Consider the following 17,744-nt stretch of genomic DNA (forward strand, 5'->3'; position numbering starts at 1 on the left):
AAGTCTCAGGTGTCTTATAGAACAAAATCCCTCAGCATTCAGCAATTTCAAGGGTTTAATCAAATTGTTTGTGTACAGTAATGCCAATAAATTGATCTTAATCAAAACGCAATGATTCTCTTGAAGACTAAGGCGTTCACTGCCAGGGAACTTCACGGCTGCCAGTCTTGTCAAGCAGTAACTGGCCTCCTACAGAGACACTGATGCAGTTCTACACAATGTATCACAGGAGTGAAATTAATTCTTTTTTACAACTAGGGATTAGAAGTCTCAATATTTCAAATTTACGGAGAAGTCACTACTCTTAGAGCTTGGCTTTGAGATGCAAGCAATTCCTTACCTTCTCTGTGCTACAATGCAAACAACAAATCATCCTCTTCGCATTTTAATTTGACCACCTCTCCATGGATGCCAGGCTCTATTATTTCATATCTTATTGGCACTAAGCTAGAGAGCAGAGGTTACAGAAAATATGCATTTCATATGTCCCAGCAGAAACCATAAATCTGTATCTCATAAACAGCTTTCTGAGTTTAATTTCTTAGTCAAACATATCAAACACTGCCACTTTAAAAAAAAAAAAAAGCAACGAACAGTTCTCTTAAAAGATTATGAATAACACACTTTCAAAAGAACTTGGAGAACAATAAAAGCATTAGGTATAAAAGTTGTCACATTTTGCTCTAAGTATTGCTTGACAAGCACATGTTAGAATAGTAAAGGTTTTTTTCAAAACATACAATTACTCAAACAGAAACCAATCACGTGTGTGTTCCTTCTGGTTTTGCAGTTGAGCCGCAGTGGAAATCAGAAGACGTACTGCATGCAATGCCTGAAAGCACAATGGGACATTTTCATACAATATAGAGGGGGGGAAATAATGATCTGTTTTACAAAGTGATGCGATAAGTAACAGTACTAAAACCATCAGTGAGCAGCGTACTAACAGGCAACCAGAGTATGATGATACAAAAAATATCAGGACATATTCAACCTCATTGAAAGAATAATATGCAACACAGGTACTGATGAAAGGTGCACAGAGAGCTCAGTTACTTTTTAAAAGTACAGTAACCCAAAGAGTAAAAATAGAGTTTATCAAAGCCACGTGACTTAAAACTGCTGATTTACAATGCCGCAGAAGGGGTCATCTTGGTCAAAAGGCCAGAAAACAGTAGAGAGGTTCCAGCTTTCCTCCATGTTTCCATCCTTACTAGTTTCACGTGCAGACCTAACACGGGAAGGCTATTTCCTCACAGCATTTTATTGACGCTCAGTTGTCTCTGTGCCCCAAGAGGCCCCACTAAGTCCTTCCTGACGAAGAGGAGAGTGGACAGCTCTGCCACTGCCACAGTCCCCAGTGCCCAGCAGAGCTCCTCCCAAAGCGGTGGAGTGAGGGGGCTCAGGTGCCATTGCTGGAGGGGCATTCTCGGTGCAGGATTTTACCTTGTGGATGGTAGCACTTCAGAACTGCAGGGCCACCCATTGCCTACAAATAACACGGCATTACTCAGAGAGTAAATCAAAGCAACAATCATGACCCGTAACAACTGCCAGGAGCAGCCAGGTGCAATTTAAGAACATGGTTCCCAAGTATTCATATTTCACACAGCAACTGTCCTTCTACAAACAGAACACCAGCTACTAACAAATATTGACCAGTGCCAGCCTCAGCAGGGATATTGTACAGTCCGATAAGAAGTGCTGACACATTACGGAGTAAATAGATCCATTTTCCTGGGGAGAGTAGATGGCAATGTGAAGAATAAACATTTCCATGAGTCATTTTCCATATTAGGGACAGGTGAATATTCAGGCTAAAGGTTCAACGCAGTCACAGTTTGGGGTGTGACTTTTCTCAATAGCAAATCACAGAATGAGTTTGTATTTCAGTCTGGAAGCAGAAACTTTTGTGGCACTATCTGAAGGCTGCTGGCTCCTCCAGTCAGTGCGTGCACACGCTGCATCAGAAATCTGCGTTCAGCAGACACTTGTCATGATCCTCAACTGGGACAATTAACTCACGTGCTTCTCAACTGTCTTGTGCATTTTACCTGCCACAGTTCACTGTTGTTCCCATGCAAGTGAAGATAAGGTTAAATAAAGACATTCATATAAAAAAACAAAACACCAACCAACCAACCAAAAACAGAGCTTCATGTTGCTTGCGTGTTTGTCTTCTCAAGATCTGATTAGTGCCTGGTTAGAAGAGTTCCAATCCAACTACTGAAAATAATGTTTAATTGGTATCCCATCTTATGGTGACTGTAATTCCTGAAATCTAAACAGAAAATAAAGAAAACCCCATCATTCATCATTTTGTTTAGAAGAAAATTATATAATCTCACTTCAAAGCAGGAAATTCCCTCTTGGAGCTCCCATACATAAACCTTTTTATCTTTATCTGACCAATTGACAGCAGTGAAGTGCCAGAAATGTGAAACACTTTGTATAGAAAAAATTGACCAGAACAGGATGAAACTTTCATCCTGTTACTTTCGGCGCTGGCACAGTAATTCAGTAAGGTATTCAAAATGATTCCTTGGTTGTTGGTGTCACCCAGGTGTCAGGAAAAATACTTCACAGCGATTATATATCCTGCTATTGTCTTCAACTTCGGCTCCTGTGGTAAAGACAGCTACAATGCTGATTTGATACACAGCCACCCTGGGATGACACATCATCTGTGGTAAAATAGGTCGACCAAGAACTGAGACATCCCGTTTCTCAAGTAACGTTCTGTGGCAACTGTTTTCAGCTACTCACTTGTAAATGCATTTCTCAATAGCTTCCCTAACATGCAGAAATTGTGTCAGGAATGAAAACTCCTGATGATCTGCAGAGATCTGATGTTTCTGTTCTGCCACCCTTCTGAAGCACCAGGACCAGCACGTCCCCGGGTGCTGAGCACCCCAGGTCACATCTTCCCCAGCCGCACATGTCTGGCAGAAGTGGGACAGATACATTCCCGTTTTTATTTCTGAAAGTATAACTGCTTTATTTCCCTCCATTAGGAAAAGACATTTACAAACTAATAAGGCATCCCCCGCTTTGCCCTGACCCACCTCCCTTCACTAAAAATGTAATTCTGCTTGTATGTTTGCTGTGCCAAACAAATTCCTGTTGCTTCCTGGCATGAGGTCATTCCAGGCAATGCTGGTACATCATCTCTCTTCCCTCCTGTCATCTGCTACTGCAGATTCATGTACAGCATTCAGTACACAGGCACCGACACTGAATAACATTTAACTTCTCTGAGTCATGTTCTCTGTGAAAATGGCAGACCTTTTCAGCCAGTGGAAAGCAATCCATTTCAACAGAGTTTGTCCAAATGTCTTCATTACTACTACTTTCTTAGAAACAACACTTAAGTGTAAAAATGGGAATATTTTCAGTAAATTACTCTTAGCACGTACTGTTCTCCATGTTTGTGAGCTCTAAACTCTTAATAATTAAAAGGCATTTTATCAGCAGTTTCATTTTGTATTAGTGAAGATACTTTTCCCATCAGAGTAACAAAACAAACAACATTCACTGAGACAGCAATTACAATTTCCTATATTAAGCCAACAGGGAAGAAGGCATTCAGCATCAAACAGCCCTGTCATTTCTTTCTCTAGAGGAAAAATTTCTAGATGTGTTACCAATAGTCAAGAAAAACTGCTTTAGAAAAAGAGTTTTATTTATACTGTAGAGAGATTAAGCCAAAAGTGAAGTAGCACTGTTTGTGTTAATAAGAAATGCATTTGTAAAACACAGGTTTATAAAAAAAGTGCAAACAAGCGACAACAATTCACAGGCTTTCTAAAAGCTTAGGATATCAAGGCATTACAAAAGAGATGCCAGTAGTGCTGCCACTCACGAATAAATGTGGTTTTATTAGACCAAGTTTCCAAAGCCTAGATGCTTACGAGGTGCATTTTCCCAGACTTTTAACACTTGTTTTAAAAAGTAACTCTCCAAAATAGCCATTGGGTCCTATTATCCTGCAGGAGGAAGTGGGGAGTGTGAACCCCAACCTTCCCGACTCCATCTGAAATGTAATTAATTAGAAGCCTCAAGGTATCGCAGGCAAAAGCCTGTTTATATGGAAATTCCTCCTCTAAAGAGAGACACTAGCAAGTTCCTGATTCAGCAGATAAAACAACATGTAAACTCATCCTGGCCTGTCTGACCAGCCTGGAGAGGCATCTCACGCGCCCTCAAAAGCTGATGGCGGAGTGGGGACGCATTCGGGCTCCTGAACTTTGGTTCATTTCAACAGTTTTCCTTAATGAGATGCAAAAATATTTGCAACATTTACACACTGGAGGAACACTCCGAAGTTAAAACTACCCAATACGGGCTTGGCTTAGTAAGGTGGTTTCTCACTCCATTTATTTCTCCCAAATATGCAGCCAAACTGGGCTTTAAAAATACATTATAGTATTTCTTCAATATTAACTGAAAAAGTAAATTCCCTGAAAGCAAAAAGGAGAAAGTACACATAAGTACCACTAAAAAGTCATTATAATAAATAAGCTAACACATTTCCGAAAAGTAACCAGAACTTTGTATTCTTAAAATAGACGTTGTTTAGAACAGGAAGCATTCATGGTGGAGGCAAGTGTGGGGAGTCTCCTGCTTTTCTCCCATAGAAAACACAAAACCTTTGGACCACAGGAAATAACACAAGTTTTAGAAAATCCCAGTGGTATGAGTGAAAACACTTCAAATAAATCTGTAAGCCCTCAAAACCATGTTAAAGAACAACAGATGTTCTTCCCCCACTAGCTTGTTCGAAGACTCACATCCTCCCTAGGAGAAGTCATTTATTTGCATTGATTAAAGTGGGTATTCAGATCCAGCCTCATACAAATGGAGAAACTGAGAGCAATAGGCGCATAAAGAATGACAAGCTGTGTCTGTCCTCTTCTTGCTGAAAAAAAAAAAGGCCTGCCTGAATACATGAAGATAATGGAAAAATACAGACCTTTGAATACACCTTTTCTTCAGACCCAATATTTTTATAATGCAAAACAGAACCCACAAAAAGAGATAAGTCTTAAATTTAAGCTGAAAACTATTTTCAAGAAGATTTTTTTCTTTTGCTGTGTTTTTGTGATATGTGGCTGACATACTCGTGCCTCAGTTGATAGGCTGCCAAAATAAAATATAATAATCTTTATAACTCCTGTCATTATAAGTCAATTCTGAAATTAAATCAGCAATTCAGATTCATCTCATTGCCAAGCATCCTTAAGCAGGAGCCTTTCCCCCAACCATCTCCGCTAGAAGCAATCCTGTTACATAAAAATGACGAGAACAATATAAGCCCAGATGTGGCCATGAGAAACTAAAATGACACATGGGTATGAAGGTCCAAAAGCAGAACCTCCCAGCCTTTTCCCAAGTCTGTAAGCAGCTACAATGCCAGACACTACCCTAAGAATTGACTATTTAGTCACAGACTCATTAGGTAAAAAACCATCAATAAAGCTAGGAGCAAGGATCAAACTCCAGCACAAGTCATTAGGCTAAAAATAATTAGCTGTGATTAGGACTACGTTTCTTATGCCTTCCACAAGCAATATAGCTTTATCAGAAGTGATGAATGCTTCTTGACAGTACTCAGCAAAGTCTAAGCCAGGCAGCTGAGGACCTCTCCTAAGTTTAGGAACTCTGGATTTGAATCTTCTCAGCCAAAGCCAAGCATAGAACAAGTTTCTTGCATGTTGGGCAAATAGTGCAAATCTTGTGGAAAAATAAGCATGGGGAACCTACCCCACACCAACGATATCTAGAAAGACAGGAGCAGTGTCTGTGACTTGGGTACCCGAGTACAGAGCTCACACACCAGTCTCGGGGTTGGGGATGCTCTGATAGCAGCTTTGCACAGCTGAAGTAAGTACCAAAATCCCCTTTATCTTGTCACACAGCATCTCCAGTGCCTTGGTCTTTGCAAATGAGCTCTACAGCCCGCAGAGCCTCTCACAGCTCTTTAATCTTTCACCTGAGGAACACAAGGGGTTTGCTTCCTTGTTGCTCTCCTGCTGTTATTCTCCCACAAATATTCTTGCACCTGCAAGCCCAATATTATGAGAGTAGAGTCTCTGGGTACCTGGAGGTCTTCCCACTGTCATGAGATTCACCCCTTCTTTACTCCCTTCTCCCCCCCACTTCATTGCAGCCTTTGGTTTACATTAGGGGAGAACAATAACAGCCTGAACAAAGTTTACCGACAAACCAGTATGCAGCTCCTGACCTGGATCAGAGCCTGCCATCATCAGTACAACTGCATCCCAAGCGCGGAAAACCCAACAGGGAGTGTGAGCAGGTCCAGGTGGAAACCATGTACTTACTAAGGGACAGATATAATGGAGGGATTCACATGCTGCACTGGATCCAAGTGAGTCCAACTACTTCAAAGAAAGTTCAGAATTGCAGGGTTTTTTTAATGCACTGAAGAGGACCTGCTTCTGCTGGTTTTCCTCTGGTTAATGTTATTTCATCACTGTGATCACCAATCAGAACAACTGAAATGGGTTGTTGCTTAAAACTCAAATTAAATTAGTAAAGAAAAACTGATTTGCAAACTACATTTCTCTCATCGCTTCAAGTAACAATTAAAAAAATTGCTGTTATTGTGAGAACTTTAACATTGGAAGGAATGCACAGACCATAGTCTCAGTGGCTCAATGGTGCACAATGACCTGAACACGGCAGTAAAACTTTTAAAGCAAAATACTTCACTGACAAACAATTTCATATTCTTTGAATTTGATTAAAACCCAAACATGTGAAAGCCAGGAAACGCACTGTGTTAACACAGAGCCCACGTGCTCCTCACCCAAGAAACACAAGGAACTATCTGCAAACACAACTGTGATCAGTATACAAAGGGCCGTGTTGTGAAAGCAAAAATAACTCTGATCGTGATGCAAGGTGATCTTGAGAATCTTGATCTTAACCACAGGAGGTATCTGGGACTGATATTCACCTGTGTCCCTACTCCTGCCTGCTTGGCCCGGCACCTCCCCGGCTTTCCTCTTTTTTTCTCATCCTCTGTGGGATTTCGCAGCGTGTAACTGCAGCTTAACAGTGCTACAGACTTTAATAATCCTGTGCTGGAAACCCATGATCACAGTAATTTTGTAGTAAGTCTCTGTTGCTCCTGAGCAAAGAGCATCTACCCATACAGCACAGGAAAGCCCGGTCCTACTGTTAGGATTAGCATTTTTAGAAAAAATGTACTAGCACACTAGGAAATATCAGAGAGATGAAAGTAAAATATTGGAGTTGAAAAGAGCAAACAACACTGTGTGTCAAGTCTGTAATCTGTGTTTATAAACTGTGGTGAAATGCCACTGTCTCCTGCCAAACCTCCAACTGATCCCACCACCCTCAATGCAATAACTTGTATCCGTGATTTTATGAATGATGATTTCAAATCTTGTATGTTGACTAGAATTCATTAACATGTATTTAACAGTGTATTGTATAATAAAAAGATATGTGTATGTGAGTGTTTCTATAACATTAAGCAGCAATAGTGCTGTGTCAATGCTCTTCAGTGCCTTTGCAGGAGAGCACGGCTGTGAAACACGTACTTTTTCACTCATGAGAAGAAGGAAAGCAAAGCAAAGTCCTACCTGCTCTGTACAATTATAGATATTCTTTTAAATGACTGATAATTTTCAGTCAATAAATCAGGTTTCACCTACTATATTGTGCAATCCTTTCACAAAAACATTAATTAAATCTGAATTTTCAGACTGGCTTAGAAACTATATTTAATCATTATAACCAGTTTCTTGATAAAAGCATTTGAAATAGTTCTGTGGGTGAAAGATTCAACAGAGCAAAACCACGGTACTTAATTAAAAGGAAAAAAAAAGTAAAAAGAAGTAAAAATAACAGGACATTTGAAAGCAAACTTCATCCTTCAGCTAACACAAGAAATAATGAGAAAGAAAAGGGAAAACAAACAACCCTTATATCTGTATATGGATTGTTCACCCAGTCTAAATATGAACTGGGTGTCAGAGATGTTCTTTTTAACGGAATGAAAACAATAAATACCAAAGTTCAGAAAGTATATTTTGCTAAAAAACAGTTAGAAATCCCAGTTCTTCCATTGCGATTTTTTATTATACTATGCCAAAACAACCACGGGATTACTTATCAACGATTACAATATGTAAAGCAGAAGTGAATAAATGTGTGTAGAGATAAAACTCAATTTAAAAAAGTAATAAGTTATCAATAAAACATGAAAGTGTAGAACACTAAGCCTGCTTTCATTTTTGTAAAATATATGGGGCAATTTAAAGGAAGTGAATATATATGTCAATTCTACAGGCCTGGGATAGCATGTTACTGAAAAAGCTGAACACTGATATGAGATCTCGTGGGGGAGGGTGAAGGAGAGAAGGTTCAGAGATTGACTTGAAGCAAAAAAAAACCAAACCACAACTGGTTTAGACTATATAATTTACATTTACAAAATCACTTAAACTTGAAATTCAACCCATAATTCGTGTCTACATTTCCCATGTAGATTCTGGGTAGATATTACTTAAATCTTCTTGAAGTAAATGTATACCAAGTTTTTATGTTGTATCACTTCAATAAGAAAAAATAATTACATCCAGAATTATGAATAATTATTTGAACTACGGGGAAAATCTTGGTCCCACAGAGGTCAACAGCAGAACTCTCTAGTGTGGTTAAATTCCCAGTATGGTTTGGCTAAGCTGTATGTTTAAGATACCCACACTTGATTGTGTAAATGAAAAAGCCTAAATGTCAACTCAGATAACTAACTGTAAATGGGAACTCCTTCCCTCAAGGCATAATATTCCACTTCCACACACCAACACAAAAACAAAAATCACAGAAATATAAGGCAATCAAAAAACGAACCAGAAGGCCATACCATTTGAAAACCAAATTTTTCTTTACTTCAAAAACATATCTTTATGTTCAAATTCCAAGTTGCTGCACTGTAATTGGCATATGCAACCTTAAATTTAAGTTATCTTGATCATTTGCATCCCCTGGCCAACTGAGCTCAGGCACAACATCTGTTTTTTATGAAGACCTGGGTTACCTAAGTCTTCTGTCTGGGTCCACTATAACGCAAAATAGACAAGAAAGAAGCCTCGGGGTCACGTAATCCATTCTCCACTAAATTCAACAGCCTCATGATCGAACATTATCCAATAATGAATGAATTTGCTCATGATCCATCACATGAACTCTTCAGAGTATACGTAGAATTTTTTTAATTTTCTTTTAAGATGAACACACAAAAGTATTGCAGTTACATAACTGAATTTGGTTCTTAAAATTCTGAAGAACTTAAGGTCACCTTTGTAGTTAACCAAGTAAAAAGCTGAATCAAATTTACAGAAATCAGAGTATGGCAAATGTCATTTTTAAGGACTACTTATGCACTGGCATCCCTCTCGCCATTCTGCTTGGCTGGAGCAGCTGTTTTTTTACTCTTGACCTTAAAACAGGATGCATGTAAAAAATGTACTTCACCCCTTCTTGCCTGATGATGTTACAATCCAGCAGCTAAATATTGTATATCATCTTTTGCACACTTCAATCCATTTGGACATTGCCAAACAGCGATTTGAAAAACAGTAAATATCACAATCATAGTTTAACCTCCGGTAAAGTGGCTGCTAAAAAGTTCTCAAAATCCAACCACGGCATCCTTATAATTAGGTAGCAGGACTCTTCTGCGTTGGTCACACCAAAAGATCACTTTTTGGTATAAGTTTCAGTGAGAAACACTTCAAGCAGGAGGTTTTGGCAGTCGTCTTACTATTTCCAAAGCTATCTTTAGATAGGCTTTAGCCTGTAAAAACAGAAACATATGTTTAGCACCCTTCATGTCCTATAAAAAGGAATATTTTACATCTCATTAGGTATATGTTCTTTCACACACCTTCAAAGAAGAAAATGTTAAATAAATGGGTTCAATTTAGTTAGCTTTTTGTTTAGGAAAAATGATGCATAAGTACATGATACATAAGTACAAACATTGTTCAAAATATGGGGGCTGGGGGGGGTAAAATTTAACTTTGGTATTATTCTGAGAATAGAACTTGACTGAATAATCTGTCTTGAATAGCAACCAGAATCAACATTCTTCTGGAGGAGAAGTGTTGAGGAAGAAGGAGATTATTCAGTCCCACAGGTACTGTTGGTTATAAACTTCCCTCACCCTGAAGACTGAGATCCCTCATGCACAGGATTGAGACAGAGAATCAGAGAAAACAATGACATTCTCAGAATTTTATATATAAATATATATATATACACACACACATTACAGACTAGACTACACTACAGAATTTCCTATACAGACATAAAAAATTAAAGTATTTTCAGAAAGAGACATCTTTCCAAAAGACTGAAGTGGGTATTAGAAAGAACTAATTCTGCAACACCAGAATCCATAAAGCAAAATCTCTCTTTCACACCAACCTGATACCATCAGATACCATCAGCTGGAGGGCAGAAGAGCACAGAACTGTAAGACTAACAGAAGCGACCCAAATAAGCATACATCTTTTAACATCTCTAAAAACATGATGCATGACCAGTCTAACATCAAGTATTCATAAATTTAATGCCAAGAGACACAGATAAAAACACTGCCTAAGGTCCAACACAGAACAAACTGCAAAATGAAACCAAATAATTCCTGTACCAAGCTCAACAACTTGTAGTTGAAACGGAACATGCCTTTTTAAAAAGGTCTGCAATCTTGATATAAAGATTTGCCACCAGGAGTACATTTGTGTGTGTGTATATATATACACCTCTCTCTCTTATAAATTGTTCCAGAGGTTGATTGCTTCCATTATTAAAAATATAAATCTTATCTATGATTTGAATTTGTCGTGCTTCAATTTCCAGCAAGTGCATCACATTCTGTGCTCACCTAGTAGAAACAGAATAAGAAATTAGAAATTTCTAAGAGAAAACTCTCCTGCCATTCAGCCTCCTTCTTCTCTATTAGACTGTAACCAACCTACTTTGTCTTCTCAAATAAATCTGCATATGGAGCCTAAATTGGCAACCTTCGCTGTTTTCTAGAAGAAATCACCACAATATTCCCTACCACATTGCTCTGTCCTTCCTCCTGCAGTGCTCCTAGATGGTTCTAACATTGAGAAAGACCTTGTATCCCTGATGAGCTTTTAAACTGGACAACAGGCTGACAAAAGCCTGAGCCAGAGCTTGAGAGGCAGGAAGAGAAGGTCAGTCTCTCAATTGGTCCACTAGCACCAAACACCACTGGGCTGAACCAGGCGGCAGTGCTTTGCAGGGTCAGGCACCTCGACACGTCTCTTTTCCTCCAGGGTTTGCTCCTGCCTTGCTGAGTTTTCTGTTCTGGCACTCCCTGCCTCAGTGCCTTGTAGTCTCTGTGCTCACATCACCTTGAAACTAAAGTCACGTCATTTTCTCAGTTTGTAAGGACTAAGACACCAAACTAAATTGTTTCCTCCCATATGCATGACTTTGTGGCAAGAACTATGGAACTTAAGTTACAAGTATGAAATTCAAACTTGACCTGCAGGTACAACTGCAGCACAGTTGGGCAACACAGCTATGTCCATGTGCAACACCCACCACACCGAACCGTCAATTCCCTGGATGGTCCAGCTACTCCCCAGCCAGCAACCTGCACAGAAGAGCTAATGGACCAACCTGAAATGAGGTGATTGACTGAAGTCAAGCGGGCTTCACTGTTAAGTATTTGACTAATCAGTGGAGGAACTCTCCAGGTGGCAAATGTGGACTACCTTGAAGAGTCCTGCAAGCAGCTTATGCTTTGCACAGATCAATTCACATGTTTTAATGAGTCAATTAAACAACCTGCATGGAAAATCTGGCCCCTTCTAGAGACTGTCTAGGCTGTTCCTGCCCCAGAGTTGACCAAATTGTACACAGGATTATAAATACACCATAGAAATTGTTCCTGTATGTGCAGAAATAGTAACTTAAGACAGTGTTTTGTACATTGTTAAGATAGGAGATGTTCTGTACATAAATCAAGATAATCAGCAGCAATGGATCATGCGTATGCTGCACTGGTCATATAGGACCAGGGACTAGATGCATTGTTAAAACTGAGCGAACCAGCCATTCATTTATGGAGTCTCATTTGATCAAGTGAAAGACACAGTTGGCAAAGGTCCTTGGAACAGACTCCCACAACCATCCAGACAGCAACCAGATATCCTGCTTGGGAGACTTGATTGCTTGTGTGTTACCCTATGTCAAGATCCCAATAAACTAGATTTTGTTTTTTCCCCAAAAAAAGACTGTTAATGAGTATCTGGGCAACAACTCCACCATGTACACAGACTCCCGTTTACCAAGTAGTTGATCTGTCGCTTTGTAACAGGAGGTTCCTGGTGCAACTCTTTGTAGCCAGCATGTTAGTATTACCTAGCCCTAGTATTATCAGCAATCAGTCTCACCTGCCAAGCATCCGTTTTTTGTCTTCCTAGACCTTTATATGTTGAACAGAACAGCATCTCATACATGTTCTTACAGAACTCCACCAGTAACCTGCCTTTGACAAAATCAACTGTTTCAAGCCTTAGTTTCCTATCCTTGAACAAATCATTCAGCTGTAAGGCAGTAACATATATCAACATCCATGAAAGGTCTAAATGGAATCTCAGTGACTGCCAATATGCTTTCACTACACAAAACCAACCCAAGATGTATTGAATGTCTTCTACTTAGGATCTTTGCAATGTGGCATCTGTGGACAGAGAGTACAGCTCAGTTCACCTGTTTACTCCCTCATTACCAAGCAAAAAACAGATGGCCTGCAACTTAAAACTGAGAGGGTTTTTTATTTCCTTTTTGGGTGAAGAGAAGAAAAAGTAAAGGATGAGTTCTTATTCATCACTCACAACCACTTTCATTTCAATAGGATAAAAGTGAACTTTACAGATCAGTTTTTCCCTTTATGGTTTGGAAGCTCTAAAGGAATGGTTTATAGACCTTCTGAAAGCATTTTTTTGCAGATGGACAACTTTATATTTAACAGTAACACATCAGTTAGCTGGAAGCCAAACATTCTTCCAACTTTGAAAGGATGAAGAAGTGCACAGGAAGACAGAATGCCCTAAAACCAGACCAGACTTGTTCATTATGAACACTGTCTAGATGGAGTCTGAGAGCAGCACTGGGGAGGGCACAGGTAGAGGTGGAAGGTGACATTGATAAGCGTTGAAAGAGATGGATAATGGCCACAGTGAGAGACTGTTCACCTCTCAAACACCGGTACAAACACTGCCAGAAAAGTGTGCAGCATTCTTTAAATCACAAACCTCCTTAGGACTGAGAGGGCACTGCAGATGATGAAGTGACTAATGACAGCACAGATCCAGGAGTAGGTAATGGAGAACTCGTAATGAAGTTCATCAGGAAAAGGACTGAAAAGTCCTACTTAGCCTAAATAATCGGAACATTGTGATTCATTACTCTGTCACAGGGTAGATTTAAACTGCAAGACTTTTTATTAGCTCATCTAATTAAGCCCTATGGTAATCCCAGAGAACCGTGAGCATTTCAGTTACAGCATTTCATTCTTCCTAAAAATCCTACCGATGATGGAAGTATGCATCACTGCTAGGATTACTGCAAAATGACCGTGCAGGTCAGAGCTGACTCTGCCCTGTTCTCAGGGACGGTGTTGGCCTGACCTGCTACTTTGCCTTTCACTGAAGCGCAGATCTCGGCCTCCAAACAGGTCACTGCAGTGGCTTCCACTGTCTAGTGCAATGACCACACCAATACAGAATATGATTTACCCATCAGCAAAGTCAAAACAGGTAGCAGCTGATATCACATTTGCCTTCACCCAAACCACTGCATACAAACAGCTTCAGACCAGCAACTTAGAAAAAGCATACTGATCCAATTGCATGTAGGCCAAGTACACCAGACATGGTTTCTAACTTCTATTTGTGATTAAAAAACTCCAAGACTATTGAGATGCTTTATCCAGCCCAGCAATCCAAGGGAGAATCTACTCAAGTCCGACTGTCTAGAATATCAAATGCCACGGATGCTACTATACCTGTAAAAAAGGATAAGATATAGAAATCTCCTCAGCAGAGCTGTTAGGGGCTTATACTTTATTAATTGCTAGCAACCATGAGCAACTAATCAAACAATGGCTATCACAAGGACAAATACTAGACTTAGCCAGCATCTACATGAAAATAATGACAGACAATAGCTTTTCTTCTTATTAGCACACTCTTTTGCTCAGCCACAGTCCATTTTCCAGTTCAATCAGATTTTTAAATAGCTTTAATTTCCATGGAAATTGCTAGTTACTTTGACACAACTCCAACCTTCAGTGCATGCCTGGAGCTGCCCTCTGATGTCTTTATTTTACTGTGGTCAACTCAGAAGGCACTAAAAGCAGGATGGCAAACACAGCTTTAAATGAGCTTCCACTTCAGAGAAAAGCTTCATGCCATGCAGAGAAATTCATGATTGCTGCAAGAGGCCCAGAGCCTCTCCCACTCTGATCTCCTCTGGGCAGTTCTACCATAGGATTCTTCTTTGCACGTATTTGCAACTGCTGCCAAGCTGCAATGAAGTCTCAGCCCAGAAAGGGGACTCGATGAGACAACAGAAGTCAATCCATAAACTGCAACATGAAATGGAGGAGACGGAAGTAAACTGCATGCTTCCTGAACCTAATACCTCAAAAAAAAAAATTCCTTAGTGCTCATGGGAAATTTCCTGTTAATGCCATATCTCAGCAGTTGCAAAAGCCAAGCCATCCTCCGAGGGAGCCGCAGCTGGGAAACAGTGCTCGCCCCAAGGTGCCATTATGCATGTACATCGCTCAGGTGCCATTATGTACATCAAAAAAGACATCCTGCCCTGCCAACATGGTTAAGTAGAACAGTGCAATTCAGATGCAATACGGTAACATACTTCAAACAGACTATCCTACCACTCAGCATTTTCTTCAGCAGAGTGAAGCATAAATAAGGGTCTGATGATGCATTGTACTATGTACAACCTGAATGAAGGACTTGAACCTGCACATACCAAATGTTACTGTGATCATTCAAAGGAAGCCTTGATGATAAGTTTTATTATAAATCACATCATGCAGCCTTCTTCAGGGTTTGCTTTTCTCTTAAAGACACCACACACTGGAGAGACCACTCTTTAAATGGAATTATTGATGACAGCTAAACAACAGCAAACATTATTTGTTACGACTACCACAATTTTTCTCCAACTATTTCTTGCAGGCTTTAAAAGGCTGTATATTTTCACCCTACTCACACATTACCCATTCACAGAGTTCTACAAAAAAAAGTCTTTCTGAATACAAATTCCACCTGTCTCTTTGGATAATACCACAGTAAGGCCTGTAACATTTCTAATTTAATTGAAAAGGGATTTTTAACCAGACCGACCGTCCCCTGTTACGTCAGATGGCTGATGCTTTGTGCCCCTGCTTCCCACCTGACTGGGCTTTTACTCTCCTCTTAATAGATCTGTCTGCAACTTAGTGGCCTCAAAATCCTCCACCAATATATACAAGCTTATGAAATCTGCAAGAGCGCTGAATACCTTTCACATTGTTAAAGGTGAACTAGACAGTTAAAAGAAACTCCCCCAAGAAGTATGTGGGGTTTGTATCCTACACTGGTCTTTCTCACAAGCTGGATGGGATGACATTAAGCACATTTTCCAGCCACAGGTCCTGGCTTCCTTGCTCCAGGACAAGTTGGGCTCTTCTCCAACCCAAGTCATATATTCAGCACTACACTGCATGTAAGTTTGTGCATACCTGCAAAAGGCTGTGCAACCTGGGGATCCAACACCCTAAGCTATATATGATTCACCATGTTTGCTCCCTTTCGTTTTCCTCTACCTTCCCAATATACGCCACTTGATTTTTACAGAACAAGACAGTGAAGTCAAAGTATTTTTCCTTAATAGATTCCAAATGCTTTCCATAACAATATGTGGCAAGTAAACACTAAGGAACTGACCATTACGTGTTTCCTGGATTTTTTTTTTTTCCAAAAGCAGTCTTCCTTATTATACTTTCTGCCATGAGGGTTCACTATCTCTTTAATAATGGAGAAAGGGAAGAAGGTGAAATCTGAACTTCATTCTTTCATGATTTCTCTGCTGTTCTTGAATACATTATCCCTGCTGAACTTTAGAGGTGTATCATCTCTCTTCCACCTCATTCCTAAGACAAGAAGATGAGAAACATCTACTGCTTGCCTCAGCCTCCAGCACATCTCCTCCCTGAAACATCTATCCCAAAAAGACTCCCTAGCTTTTAGAAGGTGAATGGACACGCTGGTACAGCAAATGTATTTTGTACTACCCTGAGCTCCTGCTTTGCTCTTGAGACAGATGGGAGTTTGGTGCTTGACGGTCACAGCTAAGCTGCCTGTTCTAGCAAAGTATTAAAAAAATCCACTGTGCCAGCAAGGCTGTGATATATGGGAAAGTTTCTAGCAAGAAGTCTTCACAAGATAACCACCTAGTGTCCCGTATCTCTCTGAATTCTGTGCTCATAGATGGAAGAGCTCTCAGGAACCTCTACTTATCTTCTCCCCCAGTGTTTCCACCTGGTTTCAGTGATTCCTCATTTGTTTTCTTTATTCTACCTTGTTCCCTACTGTCTTCCATATTCTACCTTTTTCCCTATTCCACCATTAGCAGTGTTGCCGATTTTCCTTCATTAGTCTTTGCTGTCTAGAGGCTCATATGTTAGGGGGAGAAAAAAAGTGAAGCCCTAGTCAGCCAATCTACCTCCACAGCTTGATGGAGGAGGAAAACGCTCCCAAGGCTCTCAATTATCTCCAGAAGGGTCTGGTAAGTCCTCACAGTTGATTCAACTAAGAAATTATTAGCTTCTTGTAGAGGATCTTCGATCACTCCCACTTGCTGCGGTCTGCCTGCCCTCTGTCAGCTGGAGCAGCCCCTGCCCCTAACACGCCAGCACAGCAACGCTCCATTTGTACAGCACCTAGCAAAGTTTTTTTCAATGAAGAGTGTCAAAAACAAGCCACAGTTTAAACAACTAAGCTGACAGAAACATTAATGTAGATAACGTTAGATCGAGAGCAAAATCATTTTCCAGCACTGTTTATTTCTCCCTGGGGACTGTCTACAACTTCACCCAAAGAGAACCAATTAAACCTTCCCATCCTTTAGCTACACGGTCAGCCCTTTCTACAAGCGGACAAGTCTTATGTATTCAGCACCTCCCTGAGGAAGAGCTCTTTAAGTTCACACACACACAATTCTAGAAGTCATTTTCTTTTTTCTGGTTGTTAGTAATTTCCTTGCCAGTTGTGAAAAGGAAGCTTCCCTTCTCCACCAACTACATCTAAGTTTTAAAATGACAAATTCAGACAAGTTTGCTTACACATTTTAAAATTCTAGTGTAGAGTGAGAACTATACTTTTTATATCAGCAAGGCAAGCTGAACCCTATGGCAGGTGTGTAAGCAAAAAAAGTATTAGCTAACATATTTTAGAAACACCCTTTATTCTAGTCTTGACAGAGCTTAGAAGGTGTGACAGCATGCTGGGTTTCTGAGAAGTCAATCACCATCCTTATTCCCCGCTGCTTGAATCGGCTAGGTATTATCTTAGTTCTGTGATTCTGTATTTGATTTGTAAATGTGTTCTAACAAAAACAGCATTGGATTTTGTATA

At 40.0% G+C, this 17,744-nt stretch overlaps 1 protein-coding gene across 14 annotated transcripts in view; it reads right to left on the minus strand.

Moving 5' to 3' along the window:
- NUBPL (NUBP iron-sulfur cluster assembly factor, mitochondrial) overlaps positions 1–17,744 on the minus strand; it is a 160,575-nt gene that overhangs the window by 54,081 nt on the left and 88,750 nt on the right. For 5 of the 14 annotated variants that reach the window (XM_065064111.1, XM_065064105.1, XM_065064114.1 and 2 more), the window contains one exon: positions 8,920–9,850. The exons of 6 other annotated variants lie outside the window; for them this stretch is intronic. In XM_065064111.1, the coding sequence (XP_064920183.1) occupies positions 9,788–9,850 (63 nt within the window). In that variant the 3' untranslated portion in view covers positions 8,920–9,787. 3 more of the 14 variants (XM_065064103.1, XM_065064106.1, XM_065064104.1) reach the window with 3 other exon arrangements.

The sequence above is a fragment of the Columba livia genome, chromosome 5 (genome assembly GCF_036013475.1).
Source record: "Columba livia isolate bColLiv1 breed racing homer chromosome 5, bColLiv1.pat.W.v2, whole genome shotgun sequence".
Lineage (NCBI taxonomy): Eukaryota > Metazoa > Chordata > Aves > Columbiformes > Columbidae > Columba > Columba livia.